Below are 23,530 nucleotides of genomic sequence, written 5' to 3'. Positions count from 1 at the left end.
CAATCCTTATCTGTGCAAGCAAGGTACTTGGGAAACTTTGCCACGGTGCCAGGGTGACTGTGAGGCCAAAAAAATCTCTCTGAAGAGATTCCTGGAGAGATCAGGCAAGCTCTGGAAGTCTCCTTAGGGATGGGAGATAGATAAAGAAAACATCTGGGCCGAGCTCAGTCGCGGCCCGTGACCGAGAGCGCCGAGCACTGCTCTCTGCACACTCTCGGATTAAATCCTGGTAGCTAAGTAGCTACCGATAAGAAAGGGTAAAAATCCAGGAAGGGGAGGGCGGTGTAGAGCCATGACTGAACTTCCCTCCCGCGCTTCCCGGGCTGCAGCAAGCCCTCCCATCTGCAAGCGCTGCCAACGGCGGGCCCCGCACGGGCGTTTCTGAGCATGCACGGGCGTTTCTGAGCATGCACGGCCGCTGGCGCATGTGCGGCCGAGGCAAAGGCCGCGGCCGCCGTCGCTCGGGGCGGGCTGAGCTCTGGGGCTGCCGGCCGCTATGGACCAGCTCGGGAGGCGGTCGGGGCCGGCTGCTCGGCTGGACGCCATCCTCCGGCACCTCTGCCCCCCGCAGGGGACAGCCCCTGCTCTCGTATCCTTTGCGGCGCGGGGTGGGAAGCGGGGAGCGACGCACGGGCCCCGCGGGGACGGCTCTGCTGCGCCAGGGCGGCCTTTCCCGGGCAACGGGCCCTCCGGGGCAAGCAGCCCTCCCGCCCCGGCAGCACGGTGTTTTCTCCAGGGCTTCAGCCTTGCTGAGAGGCACGGACCTCACCGGTGGGCCAGAAGCAGGAGAAACGTAGAGGTTTTGTTTATGTTGTGGATGAGACACAAGGCAGAAATTTTAGAGGCTGCTACTTTTAAAATACATTAGAGAAAGAAGGTCAGGACAGAAAGAAGTTTTCTGTCTGTTCTACATTCCCCCAAATTAAATGAAAGCTGCCTGCTGATTTTATTTTCAAAGCTGCTGCCTTAAATGCAGGAAGAAGGTGAGAACTCTTCGCCACTGCAGCTGGGGGCACCAAGAGCAAGTGGATCTGTAGCAAAGCTGCCTTAGTAGACGTCATTTCTCGGCCAGTTCAAAGGCTGAGTGATGTTAGGGGATATTTCAGGAGGTGCGTTCTCTTCCCACCACAGCCAGCCATTGAAAAATAAAATAAAATTCATGTCTCAATCTTCTTTGTTTATTTAAATGTAAATCTCCATCATAGAAAGTTTAATACTGTGTTGTAAATAGCTAGCTTTCCTCTTGTGGTTGCTCTAGAGATCGATGTAGGGAAAGATGAGTTATTTCTTCGTAACAGCGGTGCTCAATGTAGTGTCGTTCATTCACAGTCTTCCCTTGTGGCCTCAGAAGGGAAAGGAAGCGACAGCAGGTGAAATGTGGCGGGGATGTTCCCTGGGTTTCTTCTTGGATGCTTGGCAAAAGGAGTTAGATGAAAGCACTGCTCTCGGCGTCCCCACGCTCCTCTCTCGCTGCGGGGCAGCAGCTGAGAAGCCACGTTCACAACTGCCTCTGCAAGAGCCTCGTTCTTACACCTCTGAATTCAGCTTGGGCGCTTCTAGTTTTGGGATGCTCAGGAAAACAACAGCGTGCAAAATGCAGCAGTGAGGGTTGCCTCAAATTTCAGACAGACAAGGGAGATCATCACAAAAATTAGATGCTGGAGTACAGGTGGCAACTCCTTCCCCTCCAGCCTATGTTCCTCTTTTCTTAGGCGGTATTAGCACACGCAGGGTCCAAGGGACCCCACTCTTGTCCTCTGAATGTCGTGGAGGTGGCAAGAACAAAACCAGCAAGAGCAAGAGGTGCTGCCAGGGCCGGGCGGTAGGAGTTCGAAAGGGATCCGATGCTTGGCGGGCTTGTTCTGTGCCCCTCCTTTCTGAGAGGCTCAGCTGCTCTCGGCAGCACAAAGATGGGACAGGCAAGTATCTCCGATGGTCGTCTCAGCAAGTATCCTGACGTTCTGGGAGGTGAATCCGGACCTGTGGCCTTCTCTGGACTCTAAGGCAGTTTGTTTCCCTTTGCTGTATGCGTGGACTGGACTGTACTGTTCCGTATTGCATTATGCTTCGCGGGCAGAGATGCTGCTCGGAAGGGGGAAAGGCTTCCAGAAGCAAAATAAGTAAGAACCTGAATTGATTGTACAGCATAGCATGTATTTTTAAGAAGAAACATATTGTAGGGTTCAGGACACTTATGCAGATGCTTTTATACTCTACCGTGCCTTAGTGTGTATTCCTTAATTTATATCCCAGATCACCAATCCTACTTCAGCACAAGTTAGTGCTCCTACTCAGCCAGGGAGGTTTCGGTAAGTTATATCTTTCTTTGTACACAGATAAAAGATTATCCTTCAGTATGCTGCTCGTTTTTCCACTCAATATATTCTAGCTCGCATGCTACTTAACAGCCTATATATATAGCTTTCAGTTTTGCAGGAATATATTCCCCTTTGCTTAACTGTAGCTTAACAAAAAAGTTTGACTCTGAATATTGAAAATGCCTGTTGGAGTGAATAATCTGACAGCAGGGCAATATTCCCATACGCTTGATTATCTCAGCTGGGAGTAAGGCTGCTGAGGACTGATCTGTACTTTTCTGCTTGCTTTTCTTACCTGGAAGGGGAGGAAGGGGCTGCTTTGACCGCTGCCCTGGGAGTAGCTCGTGGCGGCACGCAGAAGCAGCACACGGTCGCTAACACGCCGTGCAGGCTCTGCCGGGCTGAGACCGTCCATCGGGCCAGGTACACACAGCATGTCCACACAGCTGAGGTGCACGTGCAAGTGTCCTCAGTGTCTGCTGTCACCATTCTGATGGGTGATGACACCGGCTGGAGCCTTCTCTCCCCATCAGCAGTTTATCCCCGGTGCTCCGTGTTTTTCCTTTCAGGTCTCATCTTTCACGCTTCCTTTGCGCTCACTCTGCCCACTGGTACTAACGTGTTTCTCCTGTTTATCTCAGCTACACCCTGGACAACGATGTTCTAACCACAGAGCAAAGGCAGTTCTACGAAGATAACGGCTATCTGGTCATTAAGAAGCTGGTTTCTGATGAAGACATTGAACGCTTCAGGTACAGGCCTCCTGCCTCAGCTGCTCGTGGTGCTTCTGTACAGCAGTATCCTTAGGGAGCGCTTGGAAACTGGAATTGGGCTTGGCCAACATGGGAAGCATGTGCTGTTGCTGAATACCTTCCTCTGTAGAAACAGTGTGTTTGAGGAGCATGAGATGGCAGAAGATTGCTAAACTGTGCTCTGTCTTCTCTGGTTCCCACCTGCTTTCCAGGAAGGAATTTATAAGGATCTGTAACAAGGAGGTGAATCTACCAGGAGCTATGATTATGAAAGATGAGATGCTGAGGTTCCAATCTGTTCAACCTGAAAAAATGGTCAATAAAGTACAGGACTTCCAGGAAGATGAAGAATTGTTCAGATACTGTACTCTGCCAGAGGTAAAAAAAAAAGAAAAAAAAAAAAAAAAAAAAAAAGGAAGGTGGTAGTGGAAGAACCTATGTGAACATATCTGTTTTAACATCTATGTGAAGGAGTTTGTTTAGTTCTGCTAAAATACTGTCCCTTATCCCAGATATCATTCCCAAATATCACTCCCATAGAATATATGTAAGGAAAGAGCATCAAATAGTCTTTTAAGAGTTTTCTGTGTGAACATGGGATGGTGGTCAGGACAGAAAACTTTACGTAAAGTGCTCCCTGACTCCAGTGGTGGGTGAGTCATTTGGGAATGCGACTTGCCCAAACTGTGCCAAGGTAGTAGGATGGATTAGCAGCATTTTCCAAACTTTTTTCCTCTGGGCAAAGCATCTACTTCTAGGCTTGTAGCTGATATTCAAGTTATGGCAAAAAGCTATGGCTAGAAAGTGGCAGATAACGCTATCTACTCTTCCCCCAAGTATCTCCTGAGCTTTGTTGGAAGTACAACCCTCCCCATCTTTCCAACTTCAGCCCAGTGGCCTGCAGCAGCCTACCACACTATCTTCTAGCTTGGCCTCCTACTGCCATAAACATTTGCAAGATGTGACAGATCCTGCTTCGCGTCTTGCATCCTTCCCTCTTGACTTCCTCTTCCCCCCGCTGTACCCTACTTTTCAGCCGGACATGTAGGTCCTAATACTTTCTCAGCATTTTTTCTTGTGTCTTTCATGTTTCTAATACGTTTTCAAATGTTTTCTTCCCTGTAGGTCCTCAAATATGCTGAGTGCTTCACGGGGCCAAATATAATGGCAATGCACACGATGCTGATAAACAAACTTCCAGATTCTGGTAAGGAGAAATGAATAACAGCAAAATACAGAAATTGCTGTGTGTATGCTCTCTGGACAAAATTGAACTTACTGTTTTAGAAAAGCTGTTTGAATTGAGACAAATTAAAAACAAATAATTTTGAAAAAGTTCAAGGCCACTCTGTTAATAGTTTGTTTTGGTTTAGCCCTGTTCTACTGAGAGACATTTCTCATACTCCGGTTTTCTGTGGATGTTTGTTTGCCCATGTGTTCAAAGGTAGGCACTGGAGCTGCTTATGCAGCTGCACTTGCATAAAGGTCCACTGTTGAAGACACTCTTTATAAGCTTGACTTTTCACATGTTGAAAACAAGTGCTTCTGTGGACCTCAGTAAAAGACAATAAACAGATGGAGCATCCTTTGCTTAGAGTTAACACGCTATTTTCCACAATAAGAGTTCAGACATGTCAAATTTAGCCTGTAACTCCTAACCGCACTGACAGCTGTTGGGTTTTGATATGTAGACACTTGAGTAGGTGCCAGGACAAGGATTTTGAAGCCTGGCTTTAGCTCCCATTGCTGAAAATTGATATCGTAATTCATACAAGGGTGATGGGAGGGAGAGAAAGAGAACCTAATTAAGCGTATTACAATATTTCAAAGCAGCTTTGTCTCTGCATAAGGTATTTCAGTTTAGACTTTATAAGTACCCTACTACTTACATAAGGTATTTCAGTTGAGACTTTATGTTTCTTATTCTTAGGTGTCCAATTCCTAAGTGTATGCATATTGTGCTGAGTTATTAAAACACAGAGCTTTTCCTGTCATCGTCACTTGTCTTCTTAAAAATGCCACAGAAAATTTCTATTTTTGTTTGAAAAGTCAATAGGAGATGACACATTTATAAAGTAACAGCAAAACATTAGCAGTCAAGAAATGGGAAGATGTTCTGTATTTGCAAGACCTCCACAGGAATCCTTATGAGGAGTATTTTAGGAGAGATACGAGTCTTAGGAGAGTTTTCCAGACTGCCCAAATTCTAAATAATGAGACTCATGAGGAAAGTAGAAACATCCTGATTATATCAATCTAAGGAAAAAAATTTAGTGGCAAGAGAAATCATTGAATTTATAATAGACTATTTTGATGTAGAAGAGGATAGTCTGTTTCCATTTCCATGGTAGCAAGAAAAGTAACAAGCGTAACCTCAGTAATACTTTTTGTTTTGTTTAGGTATTAATGAAAGAGCCTCTAGAAAGCAGGCTAACTGAGTGCTGGGTGGATTGTCTGGGGAGGCTGCAGACTCACAAATGGAGATTAGAAAAAAGGAAGAAAAAAAGGAGAGTTAAACATCTGCTGGGAACAGCAGTCAGGGTAGATTCTGCTTGCAACATAGGGAAGGATCAAATGACTTCTTGATACCCTTTCCAGTGCTCTTTCTAGTCATTTGAAAGCCTTTGTACTGCGAAAGATTTACATAACGTAGCACTGGTTAAAGTTCATTAAGCTGGAGAGCAGCCAAAGTAAAATGTGGAAACTCGGGAAATGATTGGGATGGCCAAGGCCAACGAAACAGGTCTTCTGAGCAAGTGCACAGTCAGGCAGTCTGCTGGAGTATGCTGTGGCCCCTTGCTTTTGCTGACCTGAGATTGATGACTGTCCTCTTGGTATGTCTCTATGGGAGAGTGTAGACACTTGACTCCAAAATCGGTGGTGAGATCCAGCGCACATACAGTCAGCAGTGTCTATCCACTGACAGCTTCTTCAGATGCAAGTGAAATGACTTCGTACGGAGGAAAAGGCTGTGTCACATTTGAAGAGGTTGAAAATTTTGAATCTGTTTTGCAGATAAACAGACTTTTCGCCATCCCATGCATCAGGACTTGCACTACTTCCCATTCCGGCCTGCAGACCGCATCGTGTGTTCCTGGACTGCCATGGAGAGGGCAGATAGGAACAACGGGTGCCTGGTCGTGCTGCCAGGGACACACACAGAGTCCTTGAAGCCTCACGGCTACCCAAAGTGGAAGGTAGAGCAGCATGGGGGCTTTGCGGAGGGTGTGCGTTTGCAGAGGATGTGGGGTCTCGCCACGGCTGGGAGGAGTTTGCTATGGAGGGATGGTGCACAGGTCAAAGCTGATGTTCTCAGTGGTGGGTTTTCTGATTATATGAAGCAGCAACTTGATGGCTGCATAACAGCAGCTCAGCATGAGATTCCCTCGTGCTCTTCTCTGTTCTCGACAGTGGAGAAAAGTTCTTAGTTATTTGAATCTGACTTCAGAAAGGAGACAAAGAACTGTTTTGTTGTGCCTCAAACTTATAGGCAAACAGGTGGGCTCTTAGTTGAGCATGCAGAATATACTACCCAGAAGAAAGCAAAACAGTAGCTAGTCTCTAAACTGAGAACTTCCAGTTGCTCTGATTTTCATTGAGTGATTTCAACTTTGTTTTTTTTTCTAGGGTATAGTAAACAAATTGTTTCATGGAATTCTTGATTATGATGAGAACAGTCCCAGGGTTCACGTTGTCATGGAAAAGGGAGACACAGTATTCTTCCATCCCCTGCTTATCCATGGCTCTGGGGTAAACAAGACGTCAGGTTTCCGAAAGGTAGGAAACTAGCCCTGGATACAGCTATCAATATTCTTGTTTACTTTTTAAAACTGATCAAGGTAATACTACCTTACCCCTCTTCCCAAGCTTATGAATATCTGGATTAACTTTTTAATGTGTTTTGGGGGTCTTTAAAATACTTCTGTTTTTCTTTTTTAAAAAATCTGTTTTTTTAGAAAGAGCTTGCTAGAGAGAAATAGAGCAGGAATAGAAATCAGATGTTGAATCTATGCTTGAAGCTTGGCTGGATGTTTTTGCTTCTCCGAATTTCCCTTCCCCCTATCCCAAATATTCTCTAACTTCCTCCCCCCGCCCTCTTGACACGTCATCTCTTGATACCAGGAGCCACCATCATTCGATAAGTAGTATTTATATGATGAGGAGACTAGTTTTTCTGTTAAGAATTAGATTTCACATCAGCTAATGGCTTACGATTTAAGAACAGAAACAAGCAAAAGCGTCCTCCTTTCAAGGCCTCCTTTGCCAGAAGAGGATTCACTGAAGCAAGGGCTAAGGGAACTGTTGCCTCCATCGCTTTACTAGCAGCAAGGCAGATGCTGGGTCATGCACTGCAGCACAGATCTTTTGCCGGCGTTGACTCCTACGTGACACTTTTTTTCAGTCCCAGTAGCAGTTGTGGAATTCCCAACAGCCGCTGAATCTGATCTGCTGCCTCTTTCCTCACAAGCAGAGCAGTAGTCTGAACCTGTCACTGTTGTCCTACCTGTATCCCGTACAAACGCAGGAGACCTTCTTACCCCATCATTAGTCTGCCTTTGGGGTAAATCAGCACTTAGTGTCTTGGAGCTCTCCGAACTGGTTGTGATCCAGCACCCTTTGCAGCTTGAATGCCAGGCAGGTGTTCTGGCATTCCCTGGAAGGATGAAATAACATTCTGCCTTCGTCTGTAAAGAATAGGTGGGGTGTCCACAATCAGGAATGAACAAGCCTTTTTTCCATGAGTTATTTTGTAATCAATGTGGTCATGATGCCCAATTTTTACCCGCAGAGTATAAGTTGTCACTTTGCCAGCTCAGAGTGCTACTACATTGATGTTAAGAACACTCTCCAGGAAGACCTTGAGAAAGAAACAGTAGAAATAGCACAGAGAAAATTTAATGTGTCTTCTGTGGACCTCAAGGTAAGACTTTGAGATGTGTCCTTTGTTACCATACGGGAGTTCAGCTCCACTTTCTGTTTGCAAGTATCTCTTACATGACCATTTTGAGGGGTTTTTGTTATTCCCAGTGTTACAGATCAAACCAGGTATATGAAGCTGTAGGGCCAGGCAAAGGTCTTTGAGAGAGAATAGAAGATCTGATATTTGTGGGTAACTGGCAGTCTTTGGGGCCTCTTTTGCTGATAAGCCTGCTGCTTGTGGTCTAGCTGCCTATGCTGGAGAAGTGACCTTGCTCTCAAGGCAGCCCCTTGATGCCTCTTGAGCTCTAGCAGCTCCTGCTCCAGCTCTGCTCATCAAAATGGATTTTATGAGTGTACCTCGATCTCTTTTGGTGCAACCTGAGTTAATGCAGAATATGTCAATGATTCTGTGGGTGACTGTAACTGAAGCTGTGGTGTGAGTCAGGAGGAGCCCTAGACTCTGTTGCACTGATGGCTCTGCTCTGAGACTCCTCATATTCACATCTTACACCACTTAAGGCAGTTTAGACCTCCAGATAAGAAACCTAGACTTGTCCTACTGGGTAACAGATTATATGGGGAGATCTAATGTGGTACAGCAGGAATAGGGTGAGGTTTATGCAGGTGTTACTCATCATTGCATGTGCTTGTTCCATGTTTGTCGTGGGGAGTGCAGCTGAACCAGAGGTCTTTGCAGTTATATTTGGGCTTTGTGATGTAGATAGGAAGACGTGGTGATCTCTTGCCCTGAATTAGCAAGAAAAAGAACACAGTCAATTCAGTGCTCATCCGTAGCTGGTATGTGCAAAGCTCTTACAGGTTTTACCTCCTAACAGCAAGTGCGTTTTCTTTGTAAAAGAAGTAACAGTGCCATATCTGACAGGACGAGTTGGCTGATTTTTTTTTTTTTTTATTAACTATAATCTCATATCAATTACTTAGACTTGAAGCAACAGCAGAAAAGTGAGCATAGATGTACCCTTTCCTCCCTTCCCCCCCCCCAAAAAAAAAAAAAAAAAAAAACTAAGGGAAACTGATTCACACTGAGTAATTGAAACAACTGTGTACAACAGAAAATAAATCTAAATTCTCCAGGGGTCAGCCACTGAAAAAAGATGAATGTTGTACTGCGATTGAAAGTTTCCTAATCTTCTGAATTTCTTAATCCACAGCATTTCCCAAACACATACAGTATCAAGACAGTAACTTCTAGATGTAATAGGCCATGAGTACCTTTTAAAATCATTACATACCCAGGGTTTCTAGGGAGGAAGGATATGTTTTCTGTTTGGTTTGGTTTGTTTTTTTTTCCCCATAGGATGCCTAAGGAGGGTTGGGTGCCCATCTGTATTTTACAACCTGGTCATAGATATCATCTGTAAAGTTAAAGCATTCTTGACTGGAATTATTTAGGTGCACACTGAGGTCTGAAGTGTTGAGTTACGAGGCTCATTCCTTGTTGAGAGCAATGATGATGAGTGTGTGCCCACACAAGCCCTCTCGCGTGTTCCCATGTAGGCTAAAGTTTCTTTAATCAAAATTGGAGCTTTCTTCCAAAGAGGAGTGCCTATCATCTCTTACATTTTACCTTCGTAACACTAATGATGTGAAGAAAGTAAGGGAAATGGAGTTAGAACTTGCCCAAGGCTTACTTCCATGAAGCAAACGATGGTCTTTTTCTTTGCTTTATAATCCGGAGCAGTATCTGCTCAGTGCCTGACTTCTGGCTAAGTGCTTGTATTTGTATCCATTGTTTCCTGCTGGTTTCTGCCACTCAGGAGATATTGCTTTCTTCTGGAAAGCAGTATGAAATATGTAGTCGGTGAGCTTTTTCAATCACAGGAAATGTGGTGGCACCCAAAGGTGCGCAAGGGAGGCATTATGTATACATGCAGGTGAGGTGACTTCTGCTAGGGTAATATTCTCTGTGCTGTACATGTTCCTCTTCTGCTGTCTTTCGGAAATGAACATTTGGCATGTTGCAATCTTTGTCAAACCCACAAATAACCTGACTTCTTTCAGTGTGGGCTGTATCTTATTTTAGTGTTAGCTGTATTTTTGTTCATGGTATTTAGGATTTGAAATGAATCTTTTGATATTTTGATATAATTTATGAGTAACTAACCAAGCTGAGAGTATTATATGTTACCAGATGTATCCTAGTCACCATCTTGGCTAGCCCTTTAGGCTTTTCCTTACTTTTGTTTTGTTTTTGAAGGATATTTGGAGCTTCCGAGCACGACTCGTGCAAGGGGAAAGAGTGAATCTTTAGAACAGCCTCAGAAGACCAGGATAGAAAATATGTGCCTGAAGTGTCACCTTCTCTGATCGGAGAGTTCAGACCCTGCCTAGGCAGTCAGGATTATGCACTTCATTGACCTCTGCATTGGTAACTTAACCGAGGACTGCATTACAAATTCACTTTATGCTAATATAAAATAATTGCACTGAGGTTTAACAGCTGATGTACTTCAAAGAAAATCTAAACTACAAAACCAGAGATTTGTTGTGGTTAGTTATTTTAGGTAATCAAAGGATTATGCTCTTGAAAGATCACCTTCACTTTTTGATGTTTTCATTCTTGCTTTCTGAAGATCTCTCGTGTGACATACTTTTGAGTTGATGCTATATTAATATACGGTTTTATGCAAGCTTATGTTTTTTATGCAAGATGATGAAGGTAGCAATATTGGAACCGGAAGAATCAAGGGTGTAAGAACTACGTAATGGATAGAAAACTGGGATTCATGGTCCAGAACATGATCGATGGATACAGTTCCTCAAGCATGAGCTACTGTGGTGTGGTATCTTTGTGCACTGTGCTGGCAGCAGAGGAACTTGTAGTTGATGTGGTTGGAAAATGATTGGGCCAGCAAACCAGCCTCCCATCACTGCCTTGCACAACTGATATTTAAGGCTATTTAAAAGGAGAGAGGCCTCCTGTGAGTCTGTCATGCCTGGGAAAAGGTGCCTTTGGCTGTTGCCCAGTGGATGAGGGTTCAGCGCTCCTCAGGATACTCCGACGACTGAATCAAGCCACGTGCACTGAAACGATTCTCTTGACTTTGGTGGTTTCTTACTTCCAGAATCTATTTTTGAAATACAAATTAAATTAGAGCAAATCCACCTCTGGAGTCTGTGTTGTATTCTTTCTACACTTCCGCAAGTATTGTGATGAGTGCATAGTAGAAAGCCCTATCTAAAATTGCAGTCTGTCCCTTTCCCTCCTTGGACCCTTGCAGTAGGTACCAAAACTGAAGTGTTGTCAAGGCCAGCTGTTGACAGAGTGCTGCTGGTCCCCAAACCCTGCTGTTAGGCCTGCTCCAAAACCCTTTTGTGCTGATGGGATTGTGGACTACTCTGTCCCATTTTAGGCCCAGTCTGATCCAGTTCCAGATGCAAAGTTCTCTGCCCTTCTCACCTGGGAGGCTTCAGTTAGTTTCCAGAGGGCACTTCCAAAGGGCCTGACTTCATTGCCCTGCTACCACGGCTTCTTTTGCTCCTCTGTCCTGTTACTAAGGAGACAACTTGGGCAAGATGATGGGTGCAGGTGTAGTTGTGTCTTCAGTGCAGGAGACTCCAACTCTGCTCCCCCAGGGGACTGCCTGGACAAGTGGCCACAAGTCAGAGGTGTTGCAACTTGCTGCAAATGGGTTGCTGGATAATGTGATGCAGAGGAGATCTTTTTGCACTTCTTCCTTGTCATCCTGCAGCAGCTGAAGGTTTTCTGTGTTTCCTTTTCTCTTGAAGAAGCAAAGTTTTGAGCACTTTCACTGGTTTCCTTCTAAAACATGGTGGTGGAGACAGAGGTTTCTGGGCTGTTGGTTCTAGGTGGAGACAGACAGATTCCTCTTGGGAACCCAGAGAATGACACCAAGATCTGATAATGGGGAGACCTTAAGACCAATCCCTCCAACCCCTGCTCAGTGTAGTGCTTTTGAAAATGCTGGTACCTGCATCTCTTCCCACATGCTGCATATACCCTTGGTGCTGATCTCACTCTCAGGGAGATGTGCAAGGATGCCTTGCCAGACCTGGGCCTTTTCAGCTGCTTTTTGGCTTGCTGCATGTGCCCGAATGACTATTTGCAGTGATCTGGAAACTTCTCAGCTGATTTTCATGAGCTCTGGATCACACCCTAGCTGATGCCTTCCAGGGGATCCTTGTGAGGATCTTTGGTATCTCATCCCTTTTATGACTTTGGATTTGGCAGGAGACTTTCCTGTCTGGTGTTACGCATGTACCTGGGTTGACTGCAGAGGGAGCTGTTAGCACAGAAGAGCTACAGGTGTCTGTCATATTTTCAGTCTTTCTGACTTTCCAGACTTTTGGACTATGGCTGTGAGAGAGAAGAAAAGGAGGAACATTAGCATTGTTTTTAAAACTTTGCATATCTCTGTCTGGGGATTCAGGCTTAAATTTCCTCTCTCAGGTGGCAGAAGAACAAACCCAGCAAAGACCTCACAGAACTTCTAAACTCAACCCTTCTAAAACTGTTGTTCCACCTGATGACAGACTTGCAGTAGTAAGAAGTGAGCACACAACAGGTCAAGGATACTTTAGAGCCCATGGGCCTACGCTTAGGTGAGCTCAGGCTCAACTCTGAACAAGGCTGACCCAGCAATGCCAAGGAGACTGATCCCTTCTTCCTGGGCATATGATTCTGGGCATAGCCAAGTGTCGTAGTTAGGTACGCTCCGAACAAAGGAGATGACACAAATTTGGGAATAACTACAGCTGCAGGTTTATTCGGATGGCTGGAATGGCAGTCACAATCTGCTACAGATACTACTCGATTACTGGGAGAAAAATGGGAAAAAGGGAAAGAGGAGAAGGAAAAAAATACTAAGGAGAATTGCTAGTGTTACTGGTTTTGTCACTCACCTCGACCTCCTAATCAAGTGCGAGGGTCTCGCAATCTCAAGAAGTATCCTTGAGGGCATCCCACCTCAAGGGGAGGTCTTGCACCACAGCTCGCTGCCAGTCAGGAGAGCCCAAAGAAATTATCTGTGGACCCCTGTTTGTGTCTGAGTTGAGGTTATCGCTGTAGTCATATAAGGTGATTGATCTGATGACTGGCCGAGCAATTCTTTCTGCATTGGCACATTTGGTATGATCGCTGCACATGCCATGCGGGATAGGTATATCTACCACACCAGGTTCAGCAAGACTTCTTGGCTCCTTCTCAGCAAAGCCCCATGCTCATGGGTGCAGGAAGGCAGTGGGGACCATGTCCTGGGATAGTGAGGATCTACAAGCTCTTATTCACAGGATATGTGAGCAGGATCTACCATCCAAAGGGTTCTTGAGGAGTGAGTGCAAATTAGCCCTCTATGTAAGGGGTCTCCCTGGGAAATACTGTCTTGGTCCTGTTCCCACCACTCCCAGTCAGGAGGGGGTTCTTCGACAACAGCGGAACCAGGTTTCCAAAGCCTAAGCCCCAAAGGTAGGGAACTGATGGAAATTCTTCTCCTTTTCCAGCACTAGGCTTTTAGGGAAAACAATCTTTCCAGGCAAGGCAGGGCAGCATCTCCAGCGATCCTTGCTGTGTCGCTGTGGGACGTCATCTAGTTAACAAGGGAGATGATTTCTGTGAATGAAGAAAGCGTTTTCAGTGAGGCTATTACTAGTAAACAGTCTGTTTAATTGGCCTGTGATTACTTTTAAGAAGTGATTTCCAATCTCTCTCTCTCTTTTTTCTTTTTCTTTTTTTTTTTTTTTTTCCTTTTTTTCCTTTTTTCTTTCAGACAAGCCTCACCTGAGGAGACTGGTGCTATCTCACGTGCAGATCCCTGCTCCGGGGATATGGCTGCAGAGCTCTGTCGGTAAAGTGGAGGTGGTACAAACTTTCACAGTCCAAGGCATGAAGCAGCAAGAGGTTTCAGGTATCTCTGGGCCTGCTGCAGGATGACAGGAAGGATTGGTTGTGGTGGGATTTGTCAGAGGAAAGCTGCTTTTGTGGTGGACCTGATTTAGACATGAAACTCAGGTGACTGCAGGGGGAGCCCACTGCAGGGTTTGATCACCTTTCCGGTCCAAACTCCCTCTTCTCCTTTGAATAACCCTGCTGGCAGCTGGAAGGGGACCAGAAGAGGAAGAGCAATAATTAATGGAGACGCCACCTGCCCACAGCTTAGTAACACCAAGGTAACCAGGTTTTTGTAAATATTTCATGTTGTTTCCTTCCCCTTTTTCTTATGATTGAGGACTTTCACAGCAAGGAAGAGGGTACGGGCTGGCACCTCTGCCAGCTTTGCCATCCTTCACTGCCCTGCTTCTCCAAAACTCAGCTTTAACAACAGGAACCCACTGCCTACTTAAATATATTCACCCAGATTACCAGAATCTGGCAGCTGCAAGAGACTAGGCATAAACAAGACCTAAAGAATGATGCAGACTGTCACGTGAGAATTCAGGGAGATAGCTGGGCATTTCTGGAGTACAAAATGCTTTAATTTCTGTCAGTTTTTGCACATCACTCAAAGATTTTTTTCAATCCAAGTATACCAAGAAATTTCCATCAGAAGGGAGGGGTTTTTTTCTTATTGCATGAAAAGCTCACAAAAAATGAGGAGCTGTGTCAAGAGAAGTTCATCCTATGGCTTCCACCTTTTTGCAGACAGAGGAGGCAGAAGAACAACAACGCCAGCCTTTCTTTCCTATCCTCGAGGTCCTGTCTGGGCAAGGGGGCTGACACATCTAGCTGAGCTGATTCTGACTTTTCTGGTGGCAGAAGTGAGCAAGAAATCCTTCCCATGGGATCATGAGGTGTCAGCTGCCTGACCCGGAGGCTTGAGGAGCAGACAGGTATGGTGAGGTAAATGCAGCAACTGAGGAGGAAGCAGAAGAGCTGGAGGATGTGCTGAGGGAGCAATCACTGCTGCCACCTCCTGAGACCTCGTGGCTGCTGTAAGGCATTTCATACCAAGCAGATGCTGCATCCAAAACACCTGCAGTCCTTGCAGCCGGAGCTGTAATCGCATCTTCCCTCTCATAGTGAGTGCCTTGACCAGCAGTCTGTGGAGTCAGCCCAGTGAATGGGGAAAGATGAAGAATAGCAAGTTCCAGCAAGAAAACCCTCCCACACGCCTCACAGCAGTGTCTGCTTCCCAGCACAGGTCTTGAAGGAATGGTAAAGGTTGAATTGTCAGAGCAAAGGCACAAGCTAACCTAAACAGGGGTGCAGTGGGCCTGAGCTTCGCTTTGCGGGAATGGTGAGGCTCTAAGGCACCGTGACCACCGGGGCTATACCCAAAGATGCCAAAAATCATCTTTTGATTTGTGCTGCAAGTCTTAGCTATGGATCCATTTTCAATCTCTTCACGTTTTTCTCCTCAAAAGTGGCAGATGACATGCAACACAGTTTAGTTGAGGTGGATGAGAATGTGCCAAGGGCAGTGAATATTGAAAATACCATTTTTAAACATGTCCCAGCTTGAGAGGACTTATCTCTGCAGTCTTTATTTGTGACTCCCATTTTTATACTAGCTTCACTTCTCCTCCTCTCCCTACTCCAGGATTTCTCCTCAAGGCTATTTTCCTGGCAGGGCATTCTTAGAGAACAAGAGCCGTAACACTGTTTAGTTTAGCAAAATACCGGTGCCAGGCATTTTGCATTCTGTGCACTTGGTGATGGCTGTAAACTAACTGCTCACACCGCTTATAGCTGCACGTCTGCAGCAACCACTACAGCCGCTGGCAGGTAGGAAGGAAACCTGCAAAGAGGGCAGGTCGAAGCATGCACTGAACTTGCCCATGTACTTCCCAGCTTCTAGCAACAGGCCCACCCATTTCCAGCCTTCCTACTCCTTAGCTCCCTTTGCCAGCCAGTGCAGAAAGGGGACCACAAGCAGCAATTTCTCCAGAAGTTACTGAGCGTGCACAGGCTGCTGGCGCGTGTGTAGTGAAGGTGAAAAGTAGCAGATGGCACCTGGGGAGTGTTGTCTTGACATTGCAGGTATCGTGGTTGGGCTCCACCCCAAGCACTGTAGGGACCTTTTAGGTGCTAGGCTACAAGCTGAGTTCTTGGTATCATCTCCTTGCTGTCGAAAGTGTTCATGGAAAATTCAACCCTGACTGCTCAGTTGGACTCCATCCCACGGGACTCTTCCCCACAGCTGGGTATAGCCCCTGATCTTGTGTCCTTTCTGATCTGGGATAGAAAGGGAGGTGGGGGTTGAACACAAAGCAGCAGCGGACTCCACATTGGCCAGGTTGTGAACTCGATACAGAGTTTACTTCCTAAGTTATTTGAGTGTTTGACTTCTCCCAATTGATGCCTGTTTATTTTTTTTTTCCTCAGATGACTAAAGTAACAAGGTTGTATATAGATGCCTGGACTTATTTTTAAAGAGAAAATGTGAAAGCAAATTCTTACATTTGGCTATAACTGGCTGTTTTGCAGTTGGAGTGGCTCCTGAACACTGTGCTGAAGTGCTGAAGATTCATACAGATCATATGAGCAAGAAATCCTTCCCATGGGATCATGAGGTGTCAGCTGCCTGGCCCGGAGGCTTGAGGAGCAGACAGGTATGGTGAGGTAAATGCAGCAACTGAAGAGGAAGCAGAAGAGCTGGAGGATGTGCTGGAGGGACTGCTGCTTCGCTGTGGGACAGTTATCTCCTCATGGGAAGATGCAGACAGAGTTGGTAGAGCACTGGTTGTTGTTCTGGGAGCTGTAGAGCACAAGGCTTCTGTAGCACTGTTCCTTGGAGGACAACAGCAGGTCACTATGCAGGGTTATAGATATATAATAATAATAAAAATTTGATATGCAGCAGCCTACACCATCCCCTCAGAATCTACAGAGAGATGTGTATTGCAAAAAGGTTGGAAACCACTGTTCCCAAATCAACTGGGTATGGCCAGTTTTTGTTCTTTAATACACACAAGGGCCAAGCAACCCCAGCCTGGTCCTTTGAACGTCATGGGGGTGGCAAGAACAAAACCAGCGACAGCAAGGGGTGCTGCAAGAACTGGGTGGAAGGAGTCCAAATGGGATCCAGTGCTTGGCGGACTTGCCCTCTCTCATGTGCTGAGGAGGTCTGTGCCATCTGGGGGCAACAGGGTTCAGCCAATGCCTCTGTCTTGATCAGTTCTGTGACATCTGAAGAGAAGGGCAAAGACCCTCCCGGAGGTTTCACAGGCAAGAGCAGTACTCTGGACATCTAGAGAACCTGAATGTCCATGAGACCCCTTTCTACTGAACTGGGGACTCCAAACATGCTGTAAATGATTTGTCTCTCATTGGGCTTGGGATATAGGGAAACGCCTTGCTCTGGGAGGTGGTTTCCAGCTGGCCTCCCCTCGCCCTGTGCTTGATGACTGCTCACCCTCTGCACCTCCCTCTCTCATCTTCTTCCTTTGCTCTTTTTCCTCTGAGCTTTTCTCTTCCTAAATCTCTCTCCTACTGCTGTTCGTCTTATCGCCTTTTCTGCTGACTTGCTGGTATTTGGTGCGTTTGTGTGCGTGTGCTCTGCCCGTGCTCCCACCTTATGCGTCTTGACCAGCCAAGCCAACATCCTGCTCCAGGGTCCATCGATTATAGCAGCTGTTGTGATAAAACCTATTTCTTTCTCCAGAGTGCTTCCGTGGAGCACTGAAAGCGTCTGTGGGGGGTGGTGGTGGGGAGCCACGGAGGGAAGCGGTTGGTTTACATACAAACCCGGAGCAGAGGGGAGTCTCCCAAATGCACACACGCAGACCCACCATCGCCCTGAGAACGTTCCCTTCTGTCCTTGCCTCTGGGGGGAAGACCCAGCAGCAGGCACAAATTCATGGGGAGGCTTTGTTAGCAACGCGGTTTAATTGTTCTGTGGAGGAAATTTCACGCTCTCTGCTGAGCAGGACGCAGTTGTGTTTATTTCAACTTGTCAGAATGAATTGGAGGACAAGCCCATACGGTCTCAGGTTTCCAGGTTCTCCCTGGGAAGTGTTGGGAGGGGTCTAATTGCCTTGCAGTTATGTTTTTATTGAGCCTCAATTCCTTAATTTATATCCCAGACAGCTGTTGCTACTCCAGCACAAGCTCGTGCTGTTACTCAACCAAGGATATTCTGGGAAACTGCATGTTCATTCATACAAAAATCAAAAATTAACTTTTGGACTTTTTTAATTTCAAAACCTGCTTAATTTTAATTCTTTTTTTTCTTCCCCCCCCACCTTGCATACCATAGCTCACAAACTGATTACCAGTTCCTGTGTAGCCTTCAGTCGTACGAAGGGGCTGCTTTGACCGCTGTCTCAGTAGTGGCTCCATGCTGGGCTGAGACACATGCTGTGTGCACGTGACCCAGCAGATGGTCTCAGCCCTGACAGGTAACATCCACTGTCCGGCCCAGCTTTTTGAGATGGTGCCAGAAGCAAATAGGAAGGAAGAGAAAAAGCCTGTGTGAAGCCTTGGCTGCCCAGTGGCATAGGGGAGGAGAGGGAGCTGTTCTTGGGCAAAAAGCCCAGAATGAGCCTCACCTGCTGCCACAGACACCAGCTGCCCACAGGCACCAAGGTTTCCTTCTCTGCCTGCAGTAGTCTGAGATGGGGACACCCACCTGCACCTACAACTGCCCAGGTTCTCCCTCCCACCTCCCTGCTACTTGTTCCTGCTCTTCAGGGTGAGCTTTTCCCAAAGTCAAGTCCATCATCTTGGCTGTTTTTTTTTTTTTTTTTTTTTTTTTCTTTTTTGCCAATGCCACTTTCGTGATGAGTGCTTCAGAGTGTGTGTTAAGTTACATGACTTGGAACTATCATTGCCTGCAAAATGTCTTAGGTCTTGTGATGTGCCCTGGGAAACCAGTGCTAATTTTGCTATTAGTGACATATTTATGATCTTGTTGCCATATGGTAACTCAAAGTCTGGTGGCTTCCCAAAGTCTTTACAGCATTATTAAAGGATTGCATAGGCAATGTGTGGAGTTTAAAACCAAAACTCAAGCAACGAAACCCTACAACAGTGAGCTAGAAAGTGCACAGCCATAAAATCTAGCACACTGCTACCACAGAGTGTCACCTTGCAGGCTTTGTGTTGCTGAGCCTCCTGGAAAGTACACATCTGGTTTGGGGAAGAGAAGAGAGGAGCGGAGCCCATTGTGCTAAAAGCCCCAAAAGTGAGGCAATATGTCACATCCTGCACCTACTTGAGATGATTGTAATTTCTTCACAAACACAAATTACTAGAAATTTCCAACAATTTGTGAGTCTTTGGCACACCAAACATTTGAGATGTTTATTTGCAGCTCAAAGTTCACACAGAACCATACTCCCCAGATAGCTGGGCTTTGGTTATGTGCAAGGGCTTGTAAACACACTGAAGAAACAGGCCTTAGGAAGCCCCCTGATCTACCCAGAGTAGCCAAAATGTGGCCTTCTTTCGCCTTGGTGCCTTACAAGAAATGCCACCTATTCGCCTTCTTTTCCCAGCATCAGGTTGAATGAATGTTTGCAAAGCCCTCACAGGAGAGCACAGCTCACAGTGATGCCTTGAGCAAATGCATAATGTCTTCTCTTCAGCACAGGGGTTGAATAGTACCAAAAAGAAACAAATGTCCTTATCAAAGAATAAGTGGAAATCAAACTGCTGAAGAGCTACTCGGTGACAGAGCACTCAGCAGTATTGGGATTGAATGAGGTACGGCTTGGAGGAAAAGAGGAGGATGTCTTTAGACATGCCACATAGCTGGTGGAACTCTGGAGCAACCACCTTGGTTTGGTGGCTTGGTCTTTTCTGTATCACTTTACCATGTTGTGCTCTGCAATGGTGAGCAAGAGAATTCATTGACTGGCACAAATGGAGACCCAGACCTGATTTTATCATTACTTCATTTTTCCTTAGGGTGTTTGCCTTCTGATCATACTTCCAAATGTGTCATGCAAGAGGAACAAAGAAATTAGGAAGCTTTTTTCCGGGTGCTGGTGCTTTTTTTCCTACAAGGCAGTAGGTGTATCTCCTGTCTGCCCTCTGGCTCCTCTCCTGCCAAGTTGAAGGGTGCCGAGGTGGGAAAGAGTTCCCCTGTGTGGCACCTGATTTGCTCGCTGCAGGACAGCCTGGCAAGCAGGTGAGAGGAAGATGCTGCTTTCTCTTGGCATCCAGCTGGCCCTACATCCAAAGGAAATTTTTCACTCTTCAGGAGTGTTGCCAGAGAGTCATGAAGAGACATTTGGCATGAAACAATGTCAATGATGGGTTTTTTCCATCAAGGCAATGTCCTAAAGGGTCTTTACAGACCAGCTACAATGTTGTTCCTGTTGTTTTTAGTTCCTCTTTTTGCCAGTACAAATGCAGTTTTAGTTCACTTTTTCTTTTTTTTTTCCTTCCTTCCTTCCTCTTTATTTTTCTTTTCTTTCTTTTCACTTTCTCTTTTCTTTCTTTCTTTTTCTTCTTTCCTTCTATTTGTTTCTCTTTCATTCTCTCTCTTTTTTTCTTCACAGAATGATTGAGGTTTGAAGGGACCTCTGGAGATCATCTAATCCAGGCCCCCTGCTCAAGCAGGGTCACATTGCACAGGATCACATCCAGGCAGGTTTTGAAGATCTCCAGAGAAGGAGACTCCACAACCTCTCTGGGCAACCTGTGCCAGTCACTCTCACAGTAAAGAAATTCCTCCTCACATTCAGTCAGAACTTCCTGTGGTTCAGTATGTGCCCATTGCCTCTTGTCCTATCGCATGGGACCCCATCCCCTTGACACCCCCCCGCTTCAGGTTCTTATAGCCATTGCCTCAGTCGTCTCTTCCCCAGGCTGAACAGGCCCAGCTCTCGCAGCCGTTCCTCATAGGGCAGATGCTCCAGCCCTCTGATCATCCTTGTAGCCCTACGCTGGACTCTCTCCAGTAGCTCCATGTCTTGTGTACTGGGAAGCCCAGAACTGGACACAGGACTTGAGATGAGGCCTCCCCAGGGCTGAGTAGAGGGGCAGGATCACCTCCCTCGACCTGCTGGCAACAATCTTCCTAATGCACCCCAGGATACCTTCTTGACCACAAGGAAACATTGCTGGCTCATAAACTTGTTGTCCACCAGCACTTCCAGGTCCTTCTCAGTGCCCAGTACTGAGCCCTGGGGGACTCCACTAGTCACAGGCCTCCAACTAGACTCCGCACCACTGATGACAACCCTCTGAGCTCTGCCTTTCAGCCAGTTCTCAATCCACCTCACTGTCCACTCACCTAACCCACACTTCCTGAGCTTATCTAAGAGGATATTATGGGAGATAGTGTCAAAAGCCTTGCTGAAGTCAAGACATTTAGACTCCTACACATTTGGTCTCAAATTCTCATCTTTCTTACTTTTTTTTTTGACTGTAAGATTAAAGCAATTAAATGTTTCGATTATTTTTTTTAAAAAAATCACTAAAATTGAAAATTATCTTTAGAACAGCAAAACAGTGTTTTTCCATGAAAGCACAGCTACCCAAAAGCTTACAGTGAAACGTTCACTTGAAGTTAAAGCTCTAGTTCTCCAGCTAAGTGGAAGGAAGTTAGCAGACATTCCCATTTCAATGTGTGCAGTCCTGCCCTGCAAGGGATTCCCACTCAGTAGCTCCAGATGAAGAGCTAAAATGATGGTGCTACAGCATCTGCAGCTCCAAAGATTTGCAATTCCCTTTAACCTATAGGATTACTGGCAAAGCTGGAAGATGCTAACCAGAGGACTTCAGAACAGTAGTCACTTCATGCACATCACATGGACCGATTTAGGCCAGAGGCCAAAGACTGCACTGGGTCCATGTGTGTCTGCAGACCTCAGTTCCATTTTTTGCCTTGACAGTTACACTGATTTGCAGGTAGTCGTAACTGCACTGACCCTTTTTGCGATTTTGATCATGTATTTTGTAGTAGCTTGCATATATATATATTTTTCCTTAACGATTCAGTTCCACAAATCCTCTGGTTTACATTGTGATATTGGGATTATTCTGTGTTTCTGTGAAAAGGACTTCTCAAAAACAATAGCAGCAAAAAAGAGAAAACAGGACATCATTGTGCTTGTGATGCCTGCAGCTACAGCTCCTAGAGATGTTCCCAAGGACTTTCTAGGCTAAAAGACCCTTCACTCTTTCCACATTCAACAGTTGTCATTCCTTAGGAGCAGCAGTTTTAAGAGCAGGGAGGTTTCTGGAGGACTTTTCATGAGAACATCACTCTCTGAACCTAACCAGGCTGCTCAAGCAGTTTAGCGCCAAGATAGCCAGGGGCCTGAATCAAATCAAACTGACAGTATTGGGCAGGTTTAACATGCACGGCTTAAAACCTTGGCATATGACAGCATTTTACCAAAAGCTTAGTTTAATAAGGTAATTAAGACCTTAAGTAATTACTTCCTGCAGCACATGCCATGTTGCTGATGTCTTGGATTGTGCTCAGCCATGAGAGCACATGTGTCTGTGATTTGCTCATGATGAGAACCTGACAGGCTCCCATCCAGCCCCAACCTTGTCTCCCCCACCTTCATCATACAGTCTCCTGGGAATGGAAGGCAGAACCTGCTTATTCTATCCTCATTAGTATTCTTTAACCCTCCGTTCAGCGACCAGTGTTAGGTAACCCGTGTGCTTGGATGCACCTTCTTGCTTTGACAGTGATGTGTCCCTCTGGGACCTGAGATGTGGTTGGGCGAGGAAGGGGCTTTCACTCCAGCCCCACAAGCAGTTCTTGTCCTGGGCTATTTGTGGGCTTCACTGCACAATCATACAAGATACTCTGTTACTGATAGTGCTTAAGTGCAAGGGGAACAGGAATTTTAGGGTACCTGAGCTCAGGTACCAGCCTGAAAGGATCCATCTGCTGGCTCCCCTGTGCCCCAGAAGGCGTATGGACATGTGCCAAGTTATCCAGAGCCAAAGGTACAAGCCAGCCTTTCACAGAGCAAATGCTTTCCTGCCAGGAATGCAGCATCTCACATCTATGCCGTTCCCAGAGCCTGCCAACCTCCTCTGTACCTGGCCTAACCAGCCCGGACGTGTCCCTCCTCCGCCTCTAAGCTGCTGCAGGGAGCTGGTGGGTGTGAAACGCTCCCCTCTCCCTGCTGCCACTGCTCCTGTGCCAGCAGCATGGGGAAGGGGACGCCCAAAGCTACAATTCCTCCTCTGTTGGCTCAAAAGCAAAGATGACAAAACAGAAAAATATAATGTGAACTAGCTGTGCCAGAGGGGAAGCAACGTGACATGGGGACGTGGCAGCAAAAGCAGCAATCTCAGCCAATAAATAGGATAAAAGAACTCCAAGCTAAGTACAACTCAGAGAAATCTAACTGGAAAGAAGATGCAAATTTAACAGTGAAAACATTTATTCTGGAGAAACCATATCCCCAGAGACACAATGTGTTTTACATCCTCCTGCACATGCCTGCCTGCTGAAAGGCAGCTTTCCTTACCAAAGACACATCTATCCTCAAATTCTTACCAAAAAAGAGGTTGGGCAGGTCACATCAACATTTGCACCAGACTCTGCTGGGCCCAGAGCTAGCTCACATCCAGTATAATAATAACGCAAGAATAACTTTAGAGCAGTGGTGTGGCTCTTCCTTGGCTCTCAGAGAGGCCAGACA

At 46.1% G+C, this 23,530-nt stretch overlaps 1 protein-coding gene across 1 annotated transcript; it reads left to right on the top strand.

The window, feature by feature from the left end:
• The first annotated feature begins 407 nt into the window (after positions 1 to 407).
• Positions 408 to 11,116, top strand: PHYH (phytanoyl-CoA 2-hydroxylase). The gene is made up of 9 exons (XM_062595990.1): positions 408 to 589; positions 2,254 to 2,309; positions 2,960 to 3,070; positions 3,283 to 3,448; positions 4,196 to 4,277; positions 6,086 to 6,267; positions 6,698 to 6,847; positions 7,860 to 7,991; positions 10,209 to 11,116. The coding sequence occupies exons 1-9, from the start codon at positions 497 to 499 to the stop codon at positions 10,260 to 10,262; spliced, it is 1,026 nt and encodes a 341-aa protein (XP_062451974.1). The 5' UTR covers positions 408 to 496; the 3' UTR covers positions 10,263 to 11,116.
• The last annotated feature ends 12,414 nt before the right edge of the window (positions 11,117 to 23,530 follow it).

The sequence above is a fragment of the Rhea pennata genome, chromosome 1, assembly GCF_028389875.1.
Source record: "Rhea pennata isolate bPtePen1 chromosome 1, bPtePen1.pri, whole genome shotgun sequence".
NCBI classification, from domain to species: domain Eukaryota; kingdom Metazoa; phylum Chordata; class Aves; order Rheiformes; family Rheidae; genus Rhea; species Rhea pennata.
This window is presented reverse-complemented; position numbering and strand designations above follow the sequence as displayed.

Excerpts from the sequence above, each read along its gene's own strand:
- PHYH (XM_062595990.1), top strand. The coding sequence starts at position 497 with ATGGACCAGCTCGGGAGGCGGTCGGGGCCGGCTGCTCGGCTGGACGCC. Across the intron at positions 3,071-3,282 it reads GAAGACATTGAACGCTTCAG|GAAGGAATTTATAAGGATCT; the intron begins GTACAGGCCTCC and ends CCTGCTTTCCAG. Across the intron at positions 6,848-7,859 it reads AGACGTCAGGTTTCCGAAAG|AGTATAAGTTGTCACTTTGC; the intron begins GTAGGAAACTAG and ends TTTTACCCGCAG.